The 21,099-nt window shown below is 44.2% G+C and overlaps 1 protein-coding gene across 1 annotated transcript in view; it reads right to left on the bottom strand.

Moving 5' to 3' along the window:
- Positions 1-10,049: 10,049 nt before the first annotated feature.
- LOC140426434 (forkhead box protein N2-like) overlaps positions 10,050-21,099 on the bottom strand; it is a 67,037-nt gene continuing 55,987 nt past the window's right edge. The window contains exons 5-6 of the mRNA XM_072511228.1: positions 20,144-20,258; positions 10,050-19,163 (exon numbers count right to left, since the gene is read on the bottom strand). Of these exons, the coding sequence (XP_072367329.1) occupies positions 18,668-19,163; positions 20,144-20,258 (611 nt within the window). The 3' untranslated portion in view covers positions 10,050-18,667. The remainder of the gene's footprint in view (positions 19,164-20,143; positions 20,259-21,099) is intronic.

Here is a 21,099-nt window from a genome sequence, read left to right as displayed (position 1 = left end):
TTTAGTGCTATTGATTTAATTTCATTCCTAATTAACAAGGCAACCCCGCCCCCTCTGCCCACCTCCCTGTTTTTTCGATAGGTTGTGAATCCCTGGATGTTTAAATGCCAGTCCTGAACCCCCTGCAACCATGTCTCTGTGATGCCTACCACATCATGCCTGCCAGTCACAATCTGGGCCACAAGCTCATCTACCTTGTTCCGTACACTGCGCGCATTTAAATATAGCACCTTTAATTCTCTATTGACCGTCCCTTTTTGTTTTCTTAGTGTGGTGGACCTTGATTTACTGAGCCTTTCCATACACTGTGTCATATTTTGTGGGATGGGGACTATCGTAACCTCTCCTGAGTTTTGTATTTTCGTGCTTTTTTGTATTCCTAAGCAGCTACGCTTCCCACTGATTACTTCACCTCTTGGTTCCCTGACTTTCCCTTCCCCCCAATCTTTAGTTTAAAGTCCTATTGACCACCCTATTTATTCTTTTCGCCAGAACACTGGTCCCAGCTCGGTTCAGGTGGAGACCATCCCAACGGTATAGGTCCCCCCTGTCCCAAAACTGATGCCAGTGTCACATGAAAAGGAGCCCCTCTTTCCCACACCACTCTTTCAGCCACGTGTTAACTTCCCTTATTCTTGCCTCCCTATGCCAATTTGCACGTGGCTCGGGCATTAATCCGGAGATTATAACCCTTGAGGACCTGTTTTTTAATTTGAATCCTAGCTCTTTATAATCTCTAAACAGGTCCTCTTTCCTAGACTTGCCTATGTTGTTGGTACCGACATGGACCACAACAACTGGATCCTCCCCCTCCCTCTCCAGTATCCTTTCAAGCCGGTCAGAGATGTCCCGCACCCTAGCACCGGGGCAGGCAACATACCATGCGGGACTCTTTATCCTGCTCACAAAGGATACTATCTATCCCCCTGATAATAGAATCCCCTACAACTACAACTTGCCTATTTACTCCCTCCCCTTGAATGGCCTGCTGAACCATGGTGCCTTGGTCAGCTGACTCATCCTTCCTGCAGCCCTGTTCGCCATCCACACAGGGAGCAAGTGCCTCATACCTGTTGGACAGAGTCAAGGGCTCTGAGGCTCCTGAGTTCCTGACTGCTGGTTCCCTTTACCTGCCTGACTTGCAGTCACACCCTGCTGTCCCTGGCCACTGGCAGGATTTAAACTACTTACTCTGACAAGTGTGACTGCCTCCTGAAACACAGTGTCCAGGTAAGTCTCCCCCTCCCGGATGTCCTCAGTGTTTGAAGCTCAGACTCCAGCTCATCAACTATGAGCTGGAGCTCTTCGAGCAGCCAACACTTACTGCAGATGTGGTCGCTGCAGCTCGCAATGGGATCTGCCAGCTCCCACATCAAGCAGCTCAAGCATCAAGCAGTATCAATTGGGCTTGGGTATAGGGGACGCAAAAGTTTGCATATGATTCTAAAAAAAACTTTAAAATGTAGTAAACATGAGTGTAAAACTAGTTTACGGTCACTTTTTGGTAAAAATCAGTTTAGAAAAGTATTTTAAATATTGAAAAAAATTCATTGGTGTGACTCAAAACAATGACACTGAGATAAAGGCCGGGATTCTCCAATCCCGCGGCCATGTTCTGATGCCGGCGCAAAAAGTGGCGTGAACCACTCCGGCATCAACGGTCGTCAATTGTCCGGTATGCTCCCCTTCCTAGGGGCTAGGTCAGCGCAGGAGTGATCCCCGCAGCTCCAGCCGTCGTGAGTTCGCGCATGCGCACTACGGCTGGCGGAGTTCGCACTTGCGCGCCACGGCCGGCGTGATTCCGCGCATGCACATGGGTTCCCGTCTCCGCGCCGGCCCCCGGGCAATATGGCGGAGCCCTACAGGGGCCCGCCGCGGAGAAACATAAGCCCCCACGGTACCAGCCCACCCACCGATCAGTAGACCCCGATCGCGGGCCAGGCCACCGTGGAGGCCTCCCCCCCCCCCCCCGGGTCGGATCCCCCGGTCCCCCTCCAGGTCGGCCCCCAAACACACCTAGCGGGACCTGAGTAACCCACACCGGCGGGACTTGCCCGAATTCGGCGGGCAGTTGAGGCCCGGAGAATCGCTGTGGGGGGGGGGCGCTTTCAACGGCCCCCGACCGGCGTGGCGGCGATCCCGCGGGCGCCCATAAATTGGCGAGGAGAATCGGTAAGCCAGAATCGCGCCCCCCCCCCCCCCCCCCCCCCCGGGGATTATCCGACCCGGCGCAGGGTCAGAGAATCCCGGCCCAAGAGTCCCATTATCTAGGAACTGAGCTGTAAGACAGTGTAGTAACATCCTGCACAAAGCATTTCTTTTTTTTAATATAAATTTAGAGTACCCAATTCATTTTTTCCAATTAAGGGGCAATTTAGCATGGTCAATCCACCTAACCTGCACAGCTTTGGGTTGTGGGGGCGAAACCCACGCAAACATGGGGAGAATGTGCAAACTCCACACCGGCAGTGACCCAGAGCCGGGATCGAACCTGGGATCTCGGCGCCATGAGGCAGCAGGGCTAACCCACTGCTCCACCGTGCTGCCCTCATAAAGCATTTCTAACTTGTTCACCTCCCAATAAATATTGGCCTTGTATTGGTTAAGTGTGTCAAATGCTGTGACATTAATAATGTTTCCCACAGTATGTTAAGAGCATTTACAATTTATATTTTATTCATATTTAAGCACAAGGGCACCATTGGTGGGAGGGGTGACATTAATAACTCCTGTATATGTAATCAATCTTCAAAGACTGTACAGTAAATGAACCTGAATTAACTAAATTCAGTTTCTTGCTTCCAAAAGCAAGGATGTGTTATCCTTATAGCTAGAACTAGCTTCCAAAAATTGCAAGCACATTTCCGAATCTGGACATGCGTCAAGGCCCACAGTGCAGGACAACTGCTCCGGACACCTTTCTGGTCGGCGGCTGGAGTTAGTGTTCATTCTGCAGTCTCACTAAAAATGCTGGTGAGGCCAACAGTTGGATTTCAACAAATCCTTGCTGGCTTTCATTTATAATTTGTGTGCTAATTAATTTGACCCAGATTAATATGTCTTAAGGGGGGAATTTTCTCAGGCATGCAGAGGAAGGTTTGAATGTGTGTGGTAATTTAACTTTTGTTTTGAAAAGTGATATTGAGATCACCCAGTTGGCTGAGATGAGCAGGGAGCCCTCTTCCATCTTTCAGGAAACTCATTAACAATTGTAAATAGGCAATTAATTCAGTCTTTAAGCCCTCATTCTGGTCTTTAAAAAATTATTTCATGAGATGTGAATTTCACTGCCAAGCCCAGCATTTATAACCTATCCCTAATTGCCCTCGAGAACATGGTGGTGTCACCTTCTTGAACCACTGTACTCCATATGTGGATACACCCAAAATACAGTTGTGGGAGTTCCAGATTTTTGTGAAGGAACGGCAATTATAGTTCCAGGTCAGGATGGTGATTCACTTGGAGGTGAATGGATTCTCATGTGTGCTGCTCTTGTATTTCTAGGTGGAGAGGTCACAGGTTTGGAGAAGACTTGGCAAGTTGCTGCAGTGCATCTTGTCCATCGTAGGCAATGCTGCCAATGTTGGAGGGAATGAATTTTTAAGGTGGTAGATTGGCTGCCAATCAAGCAGGCTGCCTGTCCTGGATAGTGTCGAGCTTATTAAGTGTTATTAGAACACCATTGTTGATGGTGGATCATTTTTGGAGTTAGGTGGAAAGTTCCTTGCCAAAGAATTCCCAGTGTGTGACAGCTTTGACAAAGTCAACCAGACTCAAAACGTTTGCTCCCTTTTCTCTCTACGGATGCTGTCAGACCTGCTGAGATTGCCCAGTATTTTCTGTTGTGTTTCAGATTCCAGCACCCACAGTAATTTGCTTTTATCCCAGTCTCTGACCTATTCTTGTAGCCAAAGTATTTATATGACTAGTCCAGTTCAGTTTCTGGTTAATGGTAGCTTCCAGGATGTTGATGGTGGGGAATTCAATGACAGTAATGCCATATGTTATGGGGAGATGATTTAATTCTCTCTTGTTGAACATGGTAACTTCCTGGCACTTAAGTGACATGAATATCACTTGCCACTTCTAATCCCACGCCTGAATGCAGTCCACGTTTTGTTGCATGCAGGCATGGACTGCTTCAGTGTCTAAGGATTCACAAATGGTATTGAACATTGTGCAATTATCAGAGAACATCCCCATTTCTGACCTGGGGCGAAATTCTCCCCAAACGGCGCGATGTCCGCCGACTGGCGCCCAAAACGGCGCCAATCAGACGGGCATCGCGCCGCCCCAAAGGTGCGGAATGCTCCACATCTTTGGGGGCCGAGCCCCAACATTGAGGGGCTAGGCCGACGCCGGAGGGATTTCCACCCCACCAGCTGACGGAAACGGCCTTTGTTGCCCCACCAGCTGGCGTGGAAATGACATATCAGGGCGGCGCATGCGCGGGAGCGTCAGCGGCCGCTGACAGTTTCCCGCGCATGCGCAGTGGAGGGAGTCTCTTCTGCCTCCGCCATGGTGGAGACCGTGGCGGAGGCGGAAGGGAAAGAGTGCCCCCACGGCACAGGCCTGCCCGCGGATCAGTGGGCCCCGATCGTGGGCCAGGCCACCGTGGGGGCACCCCCCCGGGGCCAGATCGCCCCGCGCCCCCCCCCCAGGACCCCGGAGCCCGCCCACGCCGCCTTGTCCCGCCGTTCAAAAGGTGGTTTAATCCACGCCGGCGGGACAGGCAATTTATCGGCGGGACTTCGGCCCATCCGGGCCGGAGAATCCAGCGGGGGGGCCCGCCAACCGGCGCGGCCCGATTCCCGCCCCCGCCGAATATCCGATACCGGAGACTTCGGCAACTGGCGGGGGCGGGATTCACGGCAGCCCCCGGCGATTCTCCAACCCGGCGGGGGGTCGGAGAATGACGCCCCTTATGTTGGAAGGAAGGTCATTGCTGAAGCAGCTGAAAATGGTTGGGCCCAGGATACGACCCTGAGGAACTCCTGAAGCAATGTCCAGGGCCTGACCTGATTAACCTGCAACAACCACAACCAATTTCCTCTAAGCTGAGTATTACCCAACTGATCGTATCCCCCCATTCTTTCTCAATGATTTCCGTTTATCTAGGGCAGCTTGATGCCACATTAAGTCAAATGTTGCCTTGATGTCCGGAAAATCACTGTCATCGCTAAAGAAATTTTATCCAAGTTATAGTGAGCCTTGGAGCCAAAGTCTCAAGCAGATCCCAAACTGTGCATCGATGAACAGGTTATGTGATTCTATGATAGCACTGTCAATGACACTTTTCATCACTTTGCCGATGATTGAGGGTGGACTGATGGAGCATAATTGGCTGGGTTGGTTTTGACTTGCTTTTTGTGGAGTGAACATACCTAAATAATTTTTCACATAGTTGTAGATTCCAATGTTGGAGCTGTACTGGAAGACCTTGGTGAGAGGCGTAGCTAGTTCTAAACCACAAATATTCCATACTGCAGCAGGGAGTTTGTCAAAGCCTGTAGCCTGTGCTTTATCCATGACGACTCTACATCTTGCCAGGTTAAGATATAGAAAATAGGAGCAAGAGGATGCCATTTGGCCCTTCGAGCCTGCTTCGCCATTCATTATGATCATCTGACTCAACCGCCTAATCCCGTTTTCCCTCTATATCCTTTGATCCCCTTCACCCTAAATGCTGTATCTAACTGCTTCTTGAAACTATGCAATGTTTTGCCCACAACTACTTCCTGTGGTAACAAATTCCACAGGCCGACTATTCTCTGGGTGAAGAAATTTCTCCTGGTTCTGGACACACCCACCATCAGGAACATCCTTCTTGCATCTACCCTATCTAAGGATTTCATAGGTTCTTATGAGATCCCCCCTCATTCTTCTGAACATGTGTGCACAGTGGAAGTTATTGTTGCATTAAATTAACCAGCTTGTCACAGTTCAAAGGTTGAAATTAGCAAACTTGTAGTTAGCCACAGTGAAGGGTGAGCAGTGATTGGATTAGCTCTTTTAGCCTCAATTCACTGGTTTCTTTAGGAATTGCAACTTAGAAGGTAGCATGGTGGCACAGTGGTTAGCATTGCTGCCTACAACACTGAGGACCTGGGTTCGAATCCCGGCCCTGGTCGCTGTCCGTGTGGAGTTTTCACATTCTCCCCGTGTCTGCATGAGTTTCACCCCCACAACCCAAAGATGTGCAGGATAGGCGGAATGGTCATGCTAAATTGCCCCCTAATTGGAAAAAAATAATTGGGTACTCTGGAATTGCAACTTAGTACATTAATATTCAGGTGTTTTGGAGTGAACTGAACCAAATCTCAACTTCTTGCATTTGAGGCAGGCTTGCAACATGGGAGACACCTATACTGCAGTAGCTTGGACCTCTGAGAAACAGCAAAATGATCTAGTCCGGCAGTCATAGAAACAGGACAAGAGCAGCCTTCTCCACAGCCACCCATCGCTCCACGGGACAGAGAGGATGGATACAGATCACCTTGAAGGGGGTGAAAACTAGAACAGGGTTTTCAGCCAATGGTGAGCTTCCTCAACATATGCAAACCATGGTGCCTCAGAAGGCTTATGGTTTCACATAGATAGTCATAGATATGTGCAATCTCTGGAAGCAGACATCCATCCAAAAGGACCAACTGGCTATTCTTTGACAGTGACTGTCAAAGCCACTTCAGCCCTCAATTTATTCACATTTGGGGCAGGATTTACCGACCACCCCGCTGCGTGTTTTGGGGTGGTGGAGGTGGCCTGCCAGCAGGATGTACCGGCCCCAACGTTGTCAAAGGGATTTTTACCAGCATCCCTCGCCGCCGGGAAACCTGTGCGCCAGCATGGGACCAAGTTTTCCCGCCGGCGTGAACAGCCAATAAATCCCGCTCCTGGTTTCTTCCAGGAATCTGTTGATGACATCTGCAAGATTTCACAATCTGCTATCCACACCAAGGCCAGAAGTCGCTTTCACATGATTGAGGTGACTGAAAGTCTGTTGGCTTCCCTTCAGATGTGGGATTTGCACAGGATTGGGAGGGGGGGGGGGGCGTTGATTACACTTAATCTAATAATCAAAGCACCATCAGATCCCCCTCCCTTAATGTACAGCTGGTCTGTGATTGCCGTAAGAACATAATGCACATCTGTGCCAGAAATCCCATGAGCTGTCATGACTGCTTCATGCTTCAGTAGTCTCATCTACCATAGGTTTTGTCTCCACTAAACAGTTAACTCATGGGACTCATAAGGTACCAACCAAAAACTCAGTTGCTGACCCTATTGAAGTACCACGCCACAAAGGACAGGAGAGATTGGACAGGAGCCAACACACATCAGGGCACTAAGAGAGCAAGTTAGCTCAAGTTTCCTTGCCTCAGCAAGTGTTTCCAAGATTGTTGTGATCTGCTCTGCCCTTACAACTTAGCGCTGCAGAGGACTCTGGAGTGGCACAAGAGAAAGGAGGATAGCACCTGGTTCTTAGTAACTTCATTGCAGTGTTAATGTAAGCCTAATAAAGATTATTATCCACCTCTTTGGAGAAGGACTGGATGTGCCTGCAAACATATATCTCTGACTGCAGAAAAGTCTGCAACAGACCCATTCAGGCACTTGTGCCCGGATGGGTCTGTCGCAGGCTTTTCCTCATAGTCAGATGTGTGGCTGCAGCACTTAAGCATTCCATCAAGAGCACAACCTCACCCTGCAAAGTACCTCATTCATAGTCAACCAGCCAACCATCAGTCACACCCTTTTCTTCCATCAAGGCGGGTCATTCTTTTCTATTCACAGAAGGAAATTGACCAAGGTGAATTGGGGATGCAACAAAGAAAGAGACATGAGAATATAGAGTTCATTCACATCACCAATGGAAATGCTGACAGAAGCACATGCATTTCTCATTGCTGCTCCACAAAGTTCTCTTTGTGTGCATGACCGGAAAGGCACAGCATCTAGGCTGAACTGAGTCCTGTGCACACCAACAGAGACTCCACTGCTATCTCTGCTTCCAGGAGCTGTTGCTGCTCATGTGATGTGTTCTTCACCATATGTAAAGCAGAATCCACCAAGGTGTATGTGTCTGCACTGGTGGAAGGTGCACAGGAGTCGAGATGGTTTGTTTGTTGTCTTCGGAGGTCTCCTCAGGCTGCTACCTTTTTGTCTAATCCTGTGAAGGAACTGCGGGGAGATAAAAAAAATATGGGTTAGTGCTGAAAATAGATAAAATAGGGTGTATCCTTTAGTGTAGTACAGATCATGAATTTAATTATTGAATTCAACACAAATGACAGTGCATCATCTAATGCTGTCTCGGAGGGCTGAAACTGGTCAGGGTGGTGGTGGCCCCGCTAGCAGGTTACAAAGCCAGGAGCAACCGAAGCTCAGCAGTTTCCAAGAGACCCAGCTCAGTTTGGATTTGTCATGTGTAGCGAGGTACAGTGAGAAGTATTGTCCTGCGTACAGTCCGGACAGATCATTCCACACATGAAAAACATAGGATATACAATAGATACACAATATAAATACATAGACATAGGGCGCCGCATATGGAGTGTAGTACTATTCAGTAAAGAAAATGCGTGGAGAGATCAGTTCCATAAGAGGGTCATTCAGGAGTCTGGTAGGCAAGAAGGTTTTGAATCTGTTATTGTGTGTTCTTAGATTCTTGTATCCTGCCTGACGGAAGAGGTTGGAAGAGAGAATAACCTGGGTAGGAGGGTTTTTTGATTATGCTGCCCACTTTTCCAAGGCAGCGGAGGTGTAGACAGAGTTACTGGATGGGAGGTGGGATCGCACCATTGTTTGAGCTGTGTTCATGACTCTCTGTAATTTCTTACGGTCTTGGGACGAGTGTTTCCATACCAAGCTGTGATGCAGCCAGATAGGATGCTTTCTATGGTGCATCTGTAAAAATTGGTAAGAGTCAATGTGGACATGCTGAATTTCCAGTTTCCTGAGGAAGTATAGGTGCTGTTGTGCTTTCTTGGTCGTAGCATCGACGTGGGTGAACCAGGACAGATTGTTGGTGACAATGAAAATTTGAAACATCATTGATGCAGACAGAGGTGTGTACAATACTCGCTTCCTGAAATTGATGACCAGCTCTAGTTTTGCTGACATTGCGGGAAAGATTTTTGTCGTTGCACCACTCCACTAGGTTCTCTATCTCCCTCCTGCACTCTGACTCATAGTTGTTCGAGATCCGACCCACTAATCGTGTCATCAGCAAACGTGTAGATGGAGTTGGAGCCACATTTTGCCAGTCATGTGTGCATAGGGATTTTAGTAGGGGGCTAAATACGCAGCCTTGCGGGGCCCCAGTATTGAGGACCATGATGGAGGAAGTGTTGTTGGTTATCCTTACTGATTGCGGTCCATGGGTCAGGAAGTCGAGGATCTAGTTGCAGAGGGAGTTTTGTGGCAGTAAGGCAATTAATTGCCTGCTGTTGGAATTTCTGTCCCTTTAAGGGCAGAGACCCTGGCTCTCAAGAGCTGCTGGCCAATGAGAGGTCAGTCAACTTCAGCCCCAGCAGCATCGTTTTTAAAAAATCAAAACCTCCATTATCATGATATACTTTGATATGGTGAATTCTTCTTGGTAATCCCAATATTAGCTGGGTATCATGGAGTAATTACACTTCCAGATTCTTACATTTGTGAATGGCAACAAATGTTTGCCTCGCCAACAATGCTCACATCCCATAAAAGAATATATAGAAAGAGTTCCTAATTTCATGCTGTATGATGGTCAGATGCTTCCATAGAAGGCTTAAGCGTCAGAGGCTAGCTAACCTCTAGCCTCACACACACACACACACTTCAAGTTGTGGTATTGGTTGTCGTCTATCTTTCTATAAAAGATGTCCAAATGTGTCTGTTTAAAGTTGGACGATACCTTAGGCTAACGTCACAGAATTCTTAGCAGTGAGCTCATCGTCTTCTGAGCACCAGCCCGAGAACTCGTAATGGCTGATGCAGACCAGTGATTGAGGATAAACATCAGACATTTCATACACAAAGTTTAGGAAAATAATTATAGTCAGCAGTTTACAAACAAAAGTTTATTTAACAATCCCATATGTATGCAATTTGCATATCTTTGGTGAAAATAAACATTATAAAACATTTTATGAGCACAGGGTAAAATGCATGCTTGTGGTGGTGTACTTAAACAATTTTAAAACCAGTAGTTCCAATAACCTTTAAGAATCAGATTGGCAGAAAGTTTTGGTATAACTTGCAACCAGGCAAGAGGACAATCAGTACATATTGTATAACACCAATCACCAAGTACCTCAAATTCCTTCCCCACTATCACATATCCAATTTCTACTAATTTATGATAAAAAACTACTTGTGTTGGCATTTGAATGTTAAGCACGTCATATTTTTGGTTAGAAAATATGAGAAAAGAATTGGCATTTTGCATCCATTCGATTGTTCTTTTTTTTCCATCTTCTGTATCGCTTTGTTTTACCACCAGCTTATTTTAAAGTATTTAATTCTACAATTGCCTGAGTGAACACCATTCAGGTTCACATAGTATTCAATACAGCATTCAATACAGCAATAGAACTGGACATAAATTATATAATGTAAGCTCAAGCAGAATGCCACAACCAGCTTGAGAAATAAAATATATGCATAACATTATGGTCAGCTTTAGGATAACACAGCTATGGCAGTGAACCTCTACTCTGCAGATTTTGTTCACTCAAATCACCCAATATTAAATGTATTAATTTTATCTCATTATACTTTTTGACTGGTAGTATTATTAGGCAAGGTTTTCAAGTTCTTACTCTACTCCAAAACGTAGTGATCAAGAAGGTGTTAAACACTCCCACACAATTAGAAAATATATACCAGAATTAACAATCAATACCTCGAATTACACTCCCAGATATCACTTCTATTTTTAATGGAAGGCTGTTCATAATTTCAGGAACCTGCTGGGAAAAGAATTAAAACTCTGGAGATTGAGAACAAAAGCCTCAAACTTGTCCTCAGTTCTCAAGCTGGAGGCAGTGTAGGGGAGGGACAGTCAGAAAAAGTGAAAGCTGCATCTGATTTTTTCCCCCCATAATCATTCATGACATATGGACATACAAGGCCAAAATGTATTGTCCATTCTTAACTGCACTCGAGGACGTGGTAGTGAACTACCTTCTTGAATTGCTGCAGTCCATATAGTGAACGTACTACCCAAGATGCTGTTATTGGTAGGAAGTTCCAGGATTCTGACACAGCAAGTGTGTCTTTAAGATGGTGGATGGGGTGCCAATCAAGCAATCCACTTTGTCCTGGATGGTGTCCGGTTTCTTGAATGTTGTTAAGAATTTAACCCATCTATACAAGTGGAGAATATTGCATGGCTTGTAGATTGTGAAAAGGCTTTGGGCAGTCAGGAGGTGAGACAATCGCTGCAGAATACCCAGCTTTTGACCTGGTCTTCTGTCCACAGTAGTTACATGGCTATTCCCGTTCTAGTCAATGGCAACACCCTCAGAATATTGACAACAGATTTTACAATGGAATGTCAAGAACAGATAGTTAGACTCTATTTGGAGATAGTCACAGCCTGGTACATGTGTGGCAAAAACATTACTTGGCACTTATCAGCCTAGGCCTGCATGTTGCTGAATGTAGGCACAGGCCGCTTCATTGTGAGGAGTTGCAAGTATAACTAAGTTCTGCATTCAGCAACAAATATCCCAGCTTCTGACCTTAACTGAAGATGGTTAGGCCGAAGACACGTTTTTTCCAGAAATCTCTTTTGTAAAGTAAAATGGCTGTTTTTGACAAGTGAAGTCTCAAATATGATATCATCCCCTTCCACAGCAACAGCATTTGCTGTGTAGGCGCACGCATAAATAATTTTCACAACTTCTGCACGATAAACAAGGGAGGACTGCTGGAAAATAGAACTATCCAGCAGTGTGATCTGCCACCTTATAGTGAGAAATTAAGAAATGCTGCATCAAAGGGGAAAAGCTTCAGATTTTAAATACATACTCCAAACAAAATTGTATCACTGCCATTCACTGTCAATTAAATATGACCTATTTGAGGTCAGGGTAAGAAACTTTCTTCCATTTTACATTATAGCAGTGGCATACTCACACTGCCGATTTTGTATATACCTCAACACAGCAATTTGTTTACTACAGTAGCAATGAGGATTTGCCCGCTCCTAACGCTAGCTTGGAAGCAAGGCAACCAGTTATACAGTGTTCTGAAGCGTTTATGTGAATTATCTGCCTAGGAACCACGGGTGAGATTGATCTAATCCACATGACAGCCTTGGACAGAGGGGAAATATAAACATGGATGTGCAGGACAGAAAAATAAAGTTTAAATCTTTTCCTCTGTCCTGAAGTATATCACCGGTCTTCAAACTACTGAGAGCATTGTATTCTGCATTATATACATAATTGAAATTAGATGCAATTGGAGTCATTTCCACACAAGGAAATGCCTAAGCAAAAGTTAACAAATTTCATTGTTGCCTCAATGGCTCATGAAAACAGCATGTTTATACTGAATTAACTGATCTCAGCTGGAGTCAGTCTTAGTGCCACTATTCTATGGAGAGGAAAATCAGCTATGGTTCACCTCCCTAATTCCACTTTGAACCTTACCCCACTGACATGTGCAGATCTGGTGCTGAGAGGATCAAATTCATTAAGCAATGTCTGTGGAATTGCATCTCAGGAAGTAATCAATGGCTTTGGAGGGTGGCAGGAAGAACGAATTGTCAAAACATGCTACCGACAGAGGCATTCCATTTTTGCTTCTGGCTTTCCCTGGTGAACTCAACTGTTCAGTGTAACCACAGTCCAGGAAGGATTGTTCTAGTTTCAGTCCTCAATCTATTGTTGTATATGATTATTTACCTGGGTGACGTGTAGAGGGTAGGAAGTGTGAAAAGGCCCAATTCAAAGGAGGAAACCAGTACTTGCTCTGTTCTCAACAAACCCACATATGAAACCTATAAGTCATTATAATTGGAAAATAAGTTGTTTTGGAGATTGAATTGATCAACTGAAAACAGAGGTACAGGTAACCATGATCTTTAATGCCATAGTTACAGTGGTAGCCATTTTATTCACAATGGCAGCGGTTTTTAAACCTGTTAATTCCTGGGCGATTTAGGGCGCAATTCAATGGGAGAAAAAAGTCTGCTTTTGGGCACTTTTTAGCAGGTTGTTTCTCGGTGCCTGCAGCACTATTCAACGTTTTTAGCTTCGGTGAGGAACAGCCGTTGAGGCTGCTCTTGCATCACTTCCTGCACTGACAAGCTCAGCTCACCAGTGCAATAAGAGTACCCATGGATCGGGGCACAATTTTTAAAGACAGCCCTGATCTTGCGATCCCTCTGGATCTCCACCAACTGACTTCTTCTGGGGAACTCGAGCCAATCCTCATCCTATCTTAAGGGCAAGGCACCCCGGGCCTGACCCCTGGCACTCTGGAATGTGGGCACTGCCAGCCTGGCAGTGCCACCCAGGGACCCTGGCTGTGCCCATGTGCCAAGGTACCACCCTGCCCTGAGCCCGAACACCCGGAGGTCTCCAATGGCCTGGGTGACCCTTCCAGGTGCTGTTACAACTGGCCCATGCTTGTGAGGACCAGTGCTAACGACACCCGGTCGAGGCCTCGCTGAGGAGACCATTAGTTCCCAGGCCCTGGGAGAATACGACAGAGACATATTTAATGAGCCTAATGGCTCATTTAAATATGCTGATCTGGATCACGCCAAAATCTCATGAGACATCTCTCGCGAGATTCAACGGCCTTGTTGCGTCACCAAGTCAGGTGCGAAGAGGCCGGTAAATCGAGCCCTTAATGCTTTATTATAAACAATGCTCACATTACAGTAACTTTATAAAGATGCAAAAATTAAGACTGCAGTTAAAAATAAAGTTAGGATAATTTTGCTGGAGCAAAAAATCATGAATCTGGCCACCATTTTGCATGCAGCCGCAGTTACATATATAGTTTGTATTAATTAGGATGTCTAGCCAGCAAAGCAAGAGTTTCACATTTCCGATTGCTGAAAACTTGCATCACATTAGTTGACTGAATTCCAATGCAAAGCTATAGTAGCTCTTGGCAATCTGCCAAATCTCAGATTTTAAATAAGGTTGCCCTGATGGGAATTAAATATATATTCTATAACAAACCAACAGAAAATGAGCTAATGTGGATTTCTCAACTATTTGACAAAGAGATTCTCACCTGATGATGGATTTCTGCACATCAAAAACCAGCTGATCCAAAAAATTGAACTTATAGGCTGTTTATTTGTGTTAACACTCAATTGCTGGTCGAGTTAGGAGTTGTACTGGTGTATCTCAATACACATGAGAACAATGCCACAATTACTTCTTTTAAAAATTAGGCTGATATACTGGTGTAATAAAAACAGAAGAATTTGATTGAGAAACTATTTAATTTTTTTTTTTTTTTTAAATGAGTGTTTTAACCTCCACGAACACCATGGGTGATCGTCGGTTGATCTCATGCGGTTCATGGAGAACGAGTTCCTATATTGAGCGGACGGAGGCTCGTCCAATGGGCACTTGTTAGTGAGACTTATTGTAACCCAGACATGGACCAGCGTTCCCGATAGTCTTGGACTGGGGCACTTCAATTGTACGCCGTAGCTGCGGCTCCTTTTTTGTTCATGAATAAACCCTTGGTTTACTTAGCCAGGCCTCTGTTGGAGTTGCTACAGGAGCATGTAGACCCACAAGAAGTGCAACTGGTGTGAAAATAATAAATCTCCCACTGTCTGTCTGTGTGTGTGTGACAACCTGTCTTCAGGCTTCTGCCTCCGTTCATGTGTGACAAGGAAATGCAAAAAAGGACCTCAACTCAGAAAAATAAGTAAATGAAAGCCAAACTGGCAACTCTCCTGGGCCATGACAAGTTGTGTGAGTTGGGCTGCACATATCCAAGCTCCTGGACTAGTGTAATTAAACATTACACTAGGCATGTCCTCATTATAGACATGCATTTTAGATGTGGATTTAATTTTGTGAAAACATTGGTGAACAACTAAAATCTGGCAGATTACTGACAGGAAATAACTATTACCAAGCAGTGTGAATGTGTGATGCAACACTCCATACATTGAAACATGAGGAAAGCTCCCCACCCTATCTCTCCCTCGGTACACAGTGTTCTTTCACTCGTCTTACAAGAATTTTTAATTTCTGTATCAGACCTGTTATGCCTCCCTAGAAGCATGTCAACATGAAACTGTTTAAGACAAAACCTCAAAGTTCAGCAAAAAAATACCATGTTTGGCTGATATCAGAACACAAGTTTAAAAGATATACTTTGTTTTGAAAGAGGAAAACCTTTTATTCAGAAAGGGCATTATTTTCTGGTATTGGCAAATAGCCCACCCTCCCTGTACATTCCTGTTATTACTTGTATATTGCTACATGACCAAATAAGAAGCAGATTGTTTTGTGCCAGCTGCCCAGTGCTTATTTTAATGAAAAAAAACTTTGTATTATACTTATTTTGCCTCCCAACTCCACAATAAAAAACTGCAGCACTAATTATGCCTCCAGAAATTACCTAAAATCAGAAAATTGTGGGGGAAAAAAGGAATCTATCAAAGAGCAGAAGAATTCTCACTACAGTGGCACAAATTAGCAGACAATGAGAAGTACATACTTCTCAAAGTGTGTTCCTCAGGCATCCAATGGTTCACTTTCAGAAATATAGTTTTGCCACTGGAAAGTATGCCATTCTCAACACAAGAAAGTCTGTGTGTTGGCCCATAAATTTCAATTGGTGTGCAGACATTGGCACCAAACACCCTCAAGTTTTAACATGAGATTATATAATGTGGATCTACAAGTCCTGCATATATAGAGATTGAATTTTAACTCCCAGTGAATTGAGTGGGACAGGGAAGCAAATGCTAAATGCAATCACTGGCCCAAAATTTAGGCCCATAACATTTCAACTAATGTGTCTCATCTGCATACTTCAAAACAACTGCCCACCTGAAGTGTGTGAAAACCAGAAGTTAGCTAGCAGGAGTCATTTGGATGTTTGGACATCCAAATGCCTTGGCCCAGCAGTAAATTGGCCTCGAAGAGAAGGCAAGCAGATAAATCACGGAGAGCAGGTGGAGTCTGGGGCAGGAAGGGATGAAACCTTCCTTGTGGGGGGCAAAGAAGTACTCTTGGCTTGACTTGAATGGCCTGCTGTTCTTCCTGACCTCCGCTGATCTACATCACGCATGGTGCCCAAACCACTTAAAATCTAATCAGGGACTCGATTAGCAAAATTTTACATACAAGACTCTTTTCTATTTTCAGTGAACACATCATCTACAAACCCGGTGAGCAGTTAAAGTGGTAGTCAGCAGGAATGGGGCAATAAAGCTAAAGGCTAGAACTTAATGGCCATCTCCAGCAGGTTTCCACTGAGGATTGGGAAAAAGGTCTCCCCTCACCATTGTTCATGATAGTTAAAGCATATTACGTTAATTTACATTAGGGTGTTTTATATGGTCTTGCAACAGTAAATGGGCCATTAACAATGCACATTACTGTAGGAATCTTTCTATCATGTTGCCATCAAAATCTTCTGCATGTGGCTGTAGTGAGCTTCTAAACCAGTAGACTAGCAGAATGTCAGCAATTTCTAGTATAATAAGCCAACATTATTAGCAAGTGAAGAAAACGAATGAATCCAATTGCAAACCCACCCACTGCATAAAAAGACATGATATTGAATCCATTACCAATAAGTCTGAACATTTCACCCAAAGTATTTGTACTGGACTATAATTCCATATCGCAATAGTGTGGTCTTTCTTTGAGTCATGATCGCCAGTTCAAATGCACAAAAGAGGTAGCACGCAGTGGTACTAAACTACCACTGAGATGTATCAGGTTGATTTTTCATTGTGGATTTCCCATTGTGGTGAGGGAGGAAAGACGAGAGGTTAAGTCTACAGATAACTTCTGGCATTAGTAAAGGCCTGGCAGCTGGCAACATTTTCATCCATTTCTGCAGCTGAAGATGGAACAAAAACACTCACAGAACATAGTTAAGAAAAAAATATGCTCACATTTAAATGTTACAAGGCCCTACCATCATTAATGGATTCAGGAGGTCATAAGTCACTAGCATAAACGTCACCATGAGTCCAGCATTGCACCTCAACACCCGTTACTTAATATATTTTGTGGAACTTTTTTTAAAATGCTGTATGTTGTCTTCGCATTGCGTGCCGATTTCAAATTTAAAGTGCATGCTCAGTGACGTTTAGAGGTATTGCTTGCTTACGTAAAGGTAATCCAACCCTCTTTGATGTAACCATGACAGTAGTCCTTTGATGGTCACCACAGGCCTGTGCTATCACCATGACTCCCAGAAAGTTATTATAGGGTATACAATATTCCCAGTTTAACATAACCAACTGTAGCTTCTGACTGAACAATTTAATTTATCCACCAATAATTTCTGCAAATAGCAATCACAGTTCTCCAAAGATCATGGAAGCACAACCATTAAGTGATGACATTTTTAAAGAAAAATAACTGCATAGCAAAGTCAACTTCATTTTTCTTTTTCAACTTCATTCCAATGTAAAGTGCAGCCTTCTCATGGCCTCCACTAATTTAGCTCTTGCAGCATGGAGAGCAGTTAAGAGGCACTACAATTACCTTCATTGCGAGGAGGGAAAAATATACACACTTTCCAACATGTTTGAAAATCTGATGATTATCCAATGACCGGTGTTGAAAAATGTGTGTATTTGGACAGCAATAAGAACAGAATTACCTTGCTGTGTTATCCCACACAGTCAAATAGTCAGATGAATCAGTCTGTGCATGAAGAATGATGCTTACTGGGAGCTCCTCGTGTCAGTGAACTGTGCCCCAACACCTGAGAGAGAATTATTTAAGTCTAGGGACATTGAGCAGTGAGGTACCATCAGAGACAGTTCAAATGTTCTCTGGAAACCAAATTCAAGAAAGGAAAAAAAGTGAGAAGGTTAACTTTTTAAATATTGTCAACATGCTAGGCTGAAAAATACAATATATGATCTCCAGTCTACAATATTGCCAAGCCCCAGCACCCCTTTTCAACCCTGAATACTTAAGTTCACTTTTTTCAATTAAAAAAAACTTCAGTTTCCAGCTGCTTGAAATGTTTTTTCTTTATTTAGAGTAGCCAATTCATTTTTTTTTCCAATTAAGGGTCAATTTAGCGTGGCCAATCCACCTACCCTGCACATCTTTGGGTTGTGGGGATGAGACCCACGAAAATGTGCAAACTCCACACGGACAGTGACCCGAGGCCGGGATCGAACCCGGGTGCTCGGTGCGGTGAGTCAGCAGTGCTAACCACTGCACCGCTGTGCCATTCTGCTTGAAATGTTAACCAATAAAACAGTCTGAAGACCTACTCTGGCATGCAGGCTGACCCATTGCATGTGTTGGTTTTTGTAGTCAATTTTTAAATAACTGATACAACCTCTTGTCTCAGAAAGGTGCAAACAAATGGCAGTTTAGAAGGGGATACACCTCAGTCTTCGTATGGCTTGTTACTTCCTTTTCAGAAGGAATTATATTGAAGAATATTGCCACAATGACACACAGTGGCAGAGAAAGGAGCAAGCAGACTATTTCACACTATGATTTTCATTTCGGCTTTTTCCTGGTTTACTGACTAAAGAGTCCAGGCACATGTGGATTCCAGCAAGGTGCAAAAGTGAACCAGCAGCCTCCTTCAGCTCTTCATCAACTTCTTGCTGCACTGTTCTGCAGCTTTTTCCAGACAAACGTAACACGCTAGCAGAGTCATTTCCACATCGCTGGGATTTATAAGCACTGGCACCTAACAGATCATTTGACTCGTTCTCACAGTCATCTACCTCGGATTCTTCATCACTATGAAAGCCTTCACTTCCATCGCTTCCCCCACGACTAGCTTTTGGAATGAACTCATAGGCTTCCTCCACAGAGGAGAAGGATGAAACACTGGACCTGGACTCGCTGCGGTGAGGCACAGTATCATTTGCACTGTAATTGTGTTCTTCTTTAGGATCATTATTGATGACTGGTAAACCAGACAGACTCTTGCCAGCTTTCTGCAATGGCGAAATTTCCACATTGTCCCTGAAACACAGGAAAATATAATGTGAATGAATGCAATTCGAAACTTGTTGATCTGGTGCCTGTTTTCAAAATGTACATATCAGCAACAATAAATTAATTGTGGATTCAATAAGGAGTAAACCTGAGGATTATCTCTACAATAATAATGTAGTAAACAGCAGTGAACATGGATTCAAAGGGGGATATGTCGACTTTTCTTTAACCCCCTTGTTAGGAAGTGGCATCTTAAATGTGTCATGTAAGTGTCCCTTTAAGAAAGGTTTAGTCTCTTATCATGTGACTTGTAGCACATTGTATCTGTGGCTGTGAGGTGAGAGAGGGTTTCAGTTTGACTGCTTTGGACTGCAGAAGGAGAAAGAAGTGGTTTCCCTGTTTTTCTCCTTTTTCATTTTAAAAGTTGTTGCAGTAAAAAGCACATTGGTTGTGGCTAACTGCCTTGGTAACTTTAAAGATATAATTGCTTTCCGGAAGAAGTTTGAATCTGCTGGTTGGAACTGCATCCAAATTTCAGGAACAGGACCAGTCCCAGTCAAGTGAGAATACAGTGTGCTGGGCCACACCATTGAAAGGGGGTTTTGGGTTAATTAGATTTTGTTATTGAATTGGAACAGCTAAAGGGGAAATCATTAAGTGTTATATACATAGATTACTGTAGCTGTGGTGTATGTTTGTAATTGATAAAACTTCTTGCTGTGTTTATACATATATATGTTAACTATATTCTTAGAATAAAAAATGTGATTGATGAATCACCCGTTCCAGTGACTCCAGATTTAAACATTTGGGTCTTTTTTTTTTTTCAAAACCGCCCTTCCGTCTTGCCCCGCCCCCTTTTTGTAACTTCAAGCCCTGGAGATCTCAGCACTCCTCCAATCTGGCCTCTCACATATTCTTGCTTTTGATCGCCATACCGTTGGACCCATGGGTTTGGAATTGCTCGGATCAATCACTATACAGAAGGAAACTGGACATTGCTTTACCTTGTTCTGCATGCGGCTTCAGACATTTTCACCATAATGGGGGCAAGCTTTGAAAATGCACGTTTGTGACTCCGCTTTCGGCTCAGTGCTGGACTGTGCTGCTGAGGTGGTCCACCTGACCAAACAAATAAAAGTGGGACATGATGATAATCACTTATTGAAGATGAATAGATGGAACCAATTTGAGTTTATATTCAAATGAGTTTGGTAGGGCCCATCATTTAATCTTAAAATAGTCGTACTTAAAAGTTTAGAGAAATAATCAGAAGAATGACGTTGTAATTCAACCTTTTTAAAAAAAATGTCAGATCTGTTTTCGCTGTTTTACAAGGTTATAGGTTTTCTTCAATCTCTATTGTTGCAGAACACCACCAGTATGCTGAGGTAATTGATGCTGGTACACAAGTTTCTTTATTGGTTCTTTATTTAGTGTTTGTCAAATTACTTAAGGTAATCTTCAATCTCTGGAAACTGGGGCCATCACAAACTGTGTGGCAGGTTTGTGGATTTAGTTTGTGTTTTTAAAATATGACAGGGTCTTTCTCCCATGGCTCAGTTGGCAAGTATGTGACAGAGACGAGAGGATGGATTTTAACCCACAATTTGGGTGAGCAGTTAAAAAAATTTTAAAACCTCAAACCCACCCCAAACAATTCTAGACTAATACAAAAGCAAAATGCTGCGGATGCTGGAAGTCTGAAATAGAAAATACTCAGCAGGTCGGCATCATCTGTGGAGTGGGAAGCAGAGTTAACATTTCAGGACTGTGACCTTTCATTAGGTGGGGCAAACGGCCAACCTAGTCCCCCAAAGATCAGACTCCACCACTAACACCCCCTGACCCTTCCTCAAACAGGGAATAAGGATCAGGAACCCACCAGCGGTTGGAGGCATCCTACCTTCTCTTGCAGCCCCGTCCATAGTGCTCCCACTTGACTGGAAGCCAAATTTAAAAA

The sequence above is a fragment of the Scyliorhinus torazame genome, chromosome 1 (genome assembly GCF_047496885.1).
Source record: "Scyliorhinus torazame isolate Kashiwa2021f chromosome 1, sScyTor2.1, whole genome shotgun sequence".
Lineage (NCBI taxonomy): Eukaryota > Metazoa > Chordata > Chondrichthyes > Carcharhiniformes > Scyliorhinidae > Scyliorhinus > Scyliorhinus torazame.
This window is presented reverse-complemented; position numbering and strand designations above follow the sequence as displayed.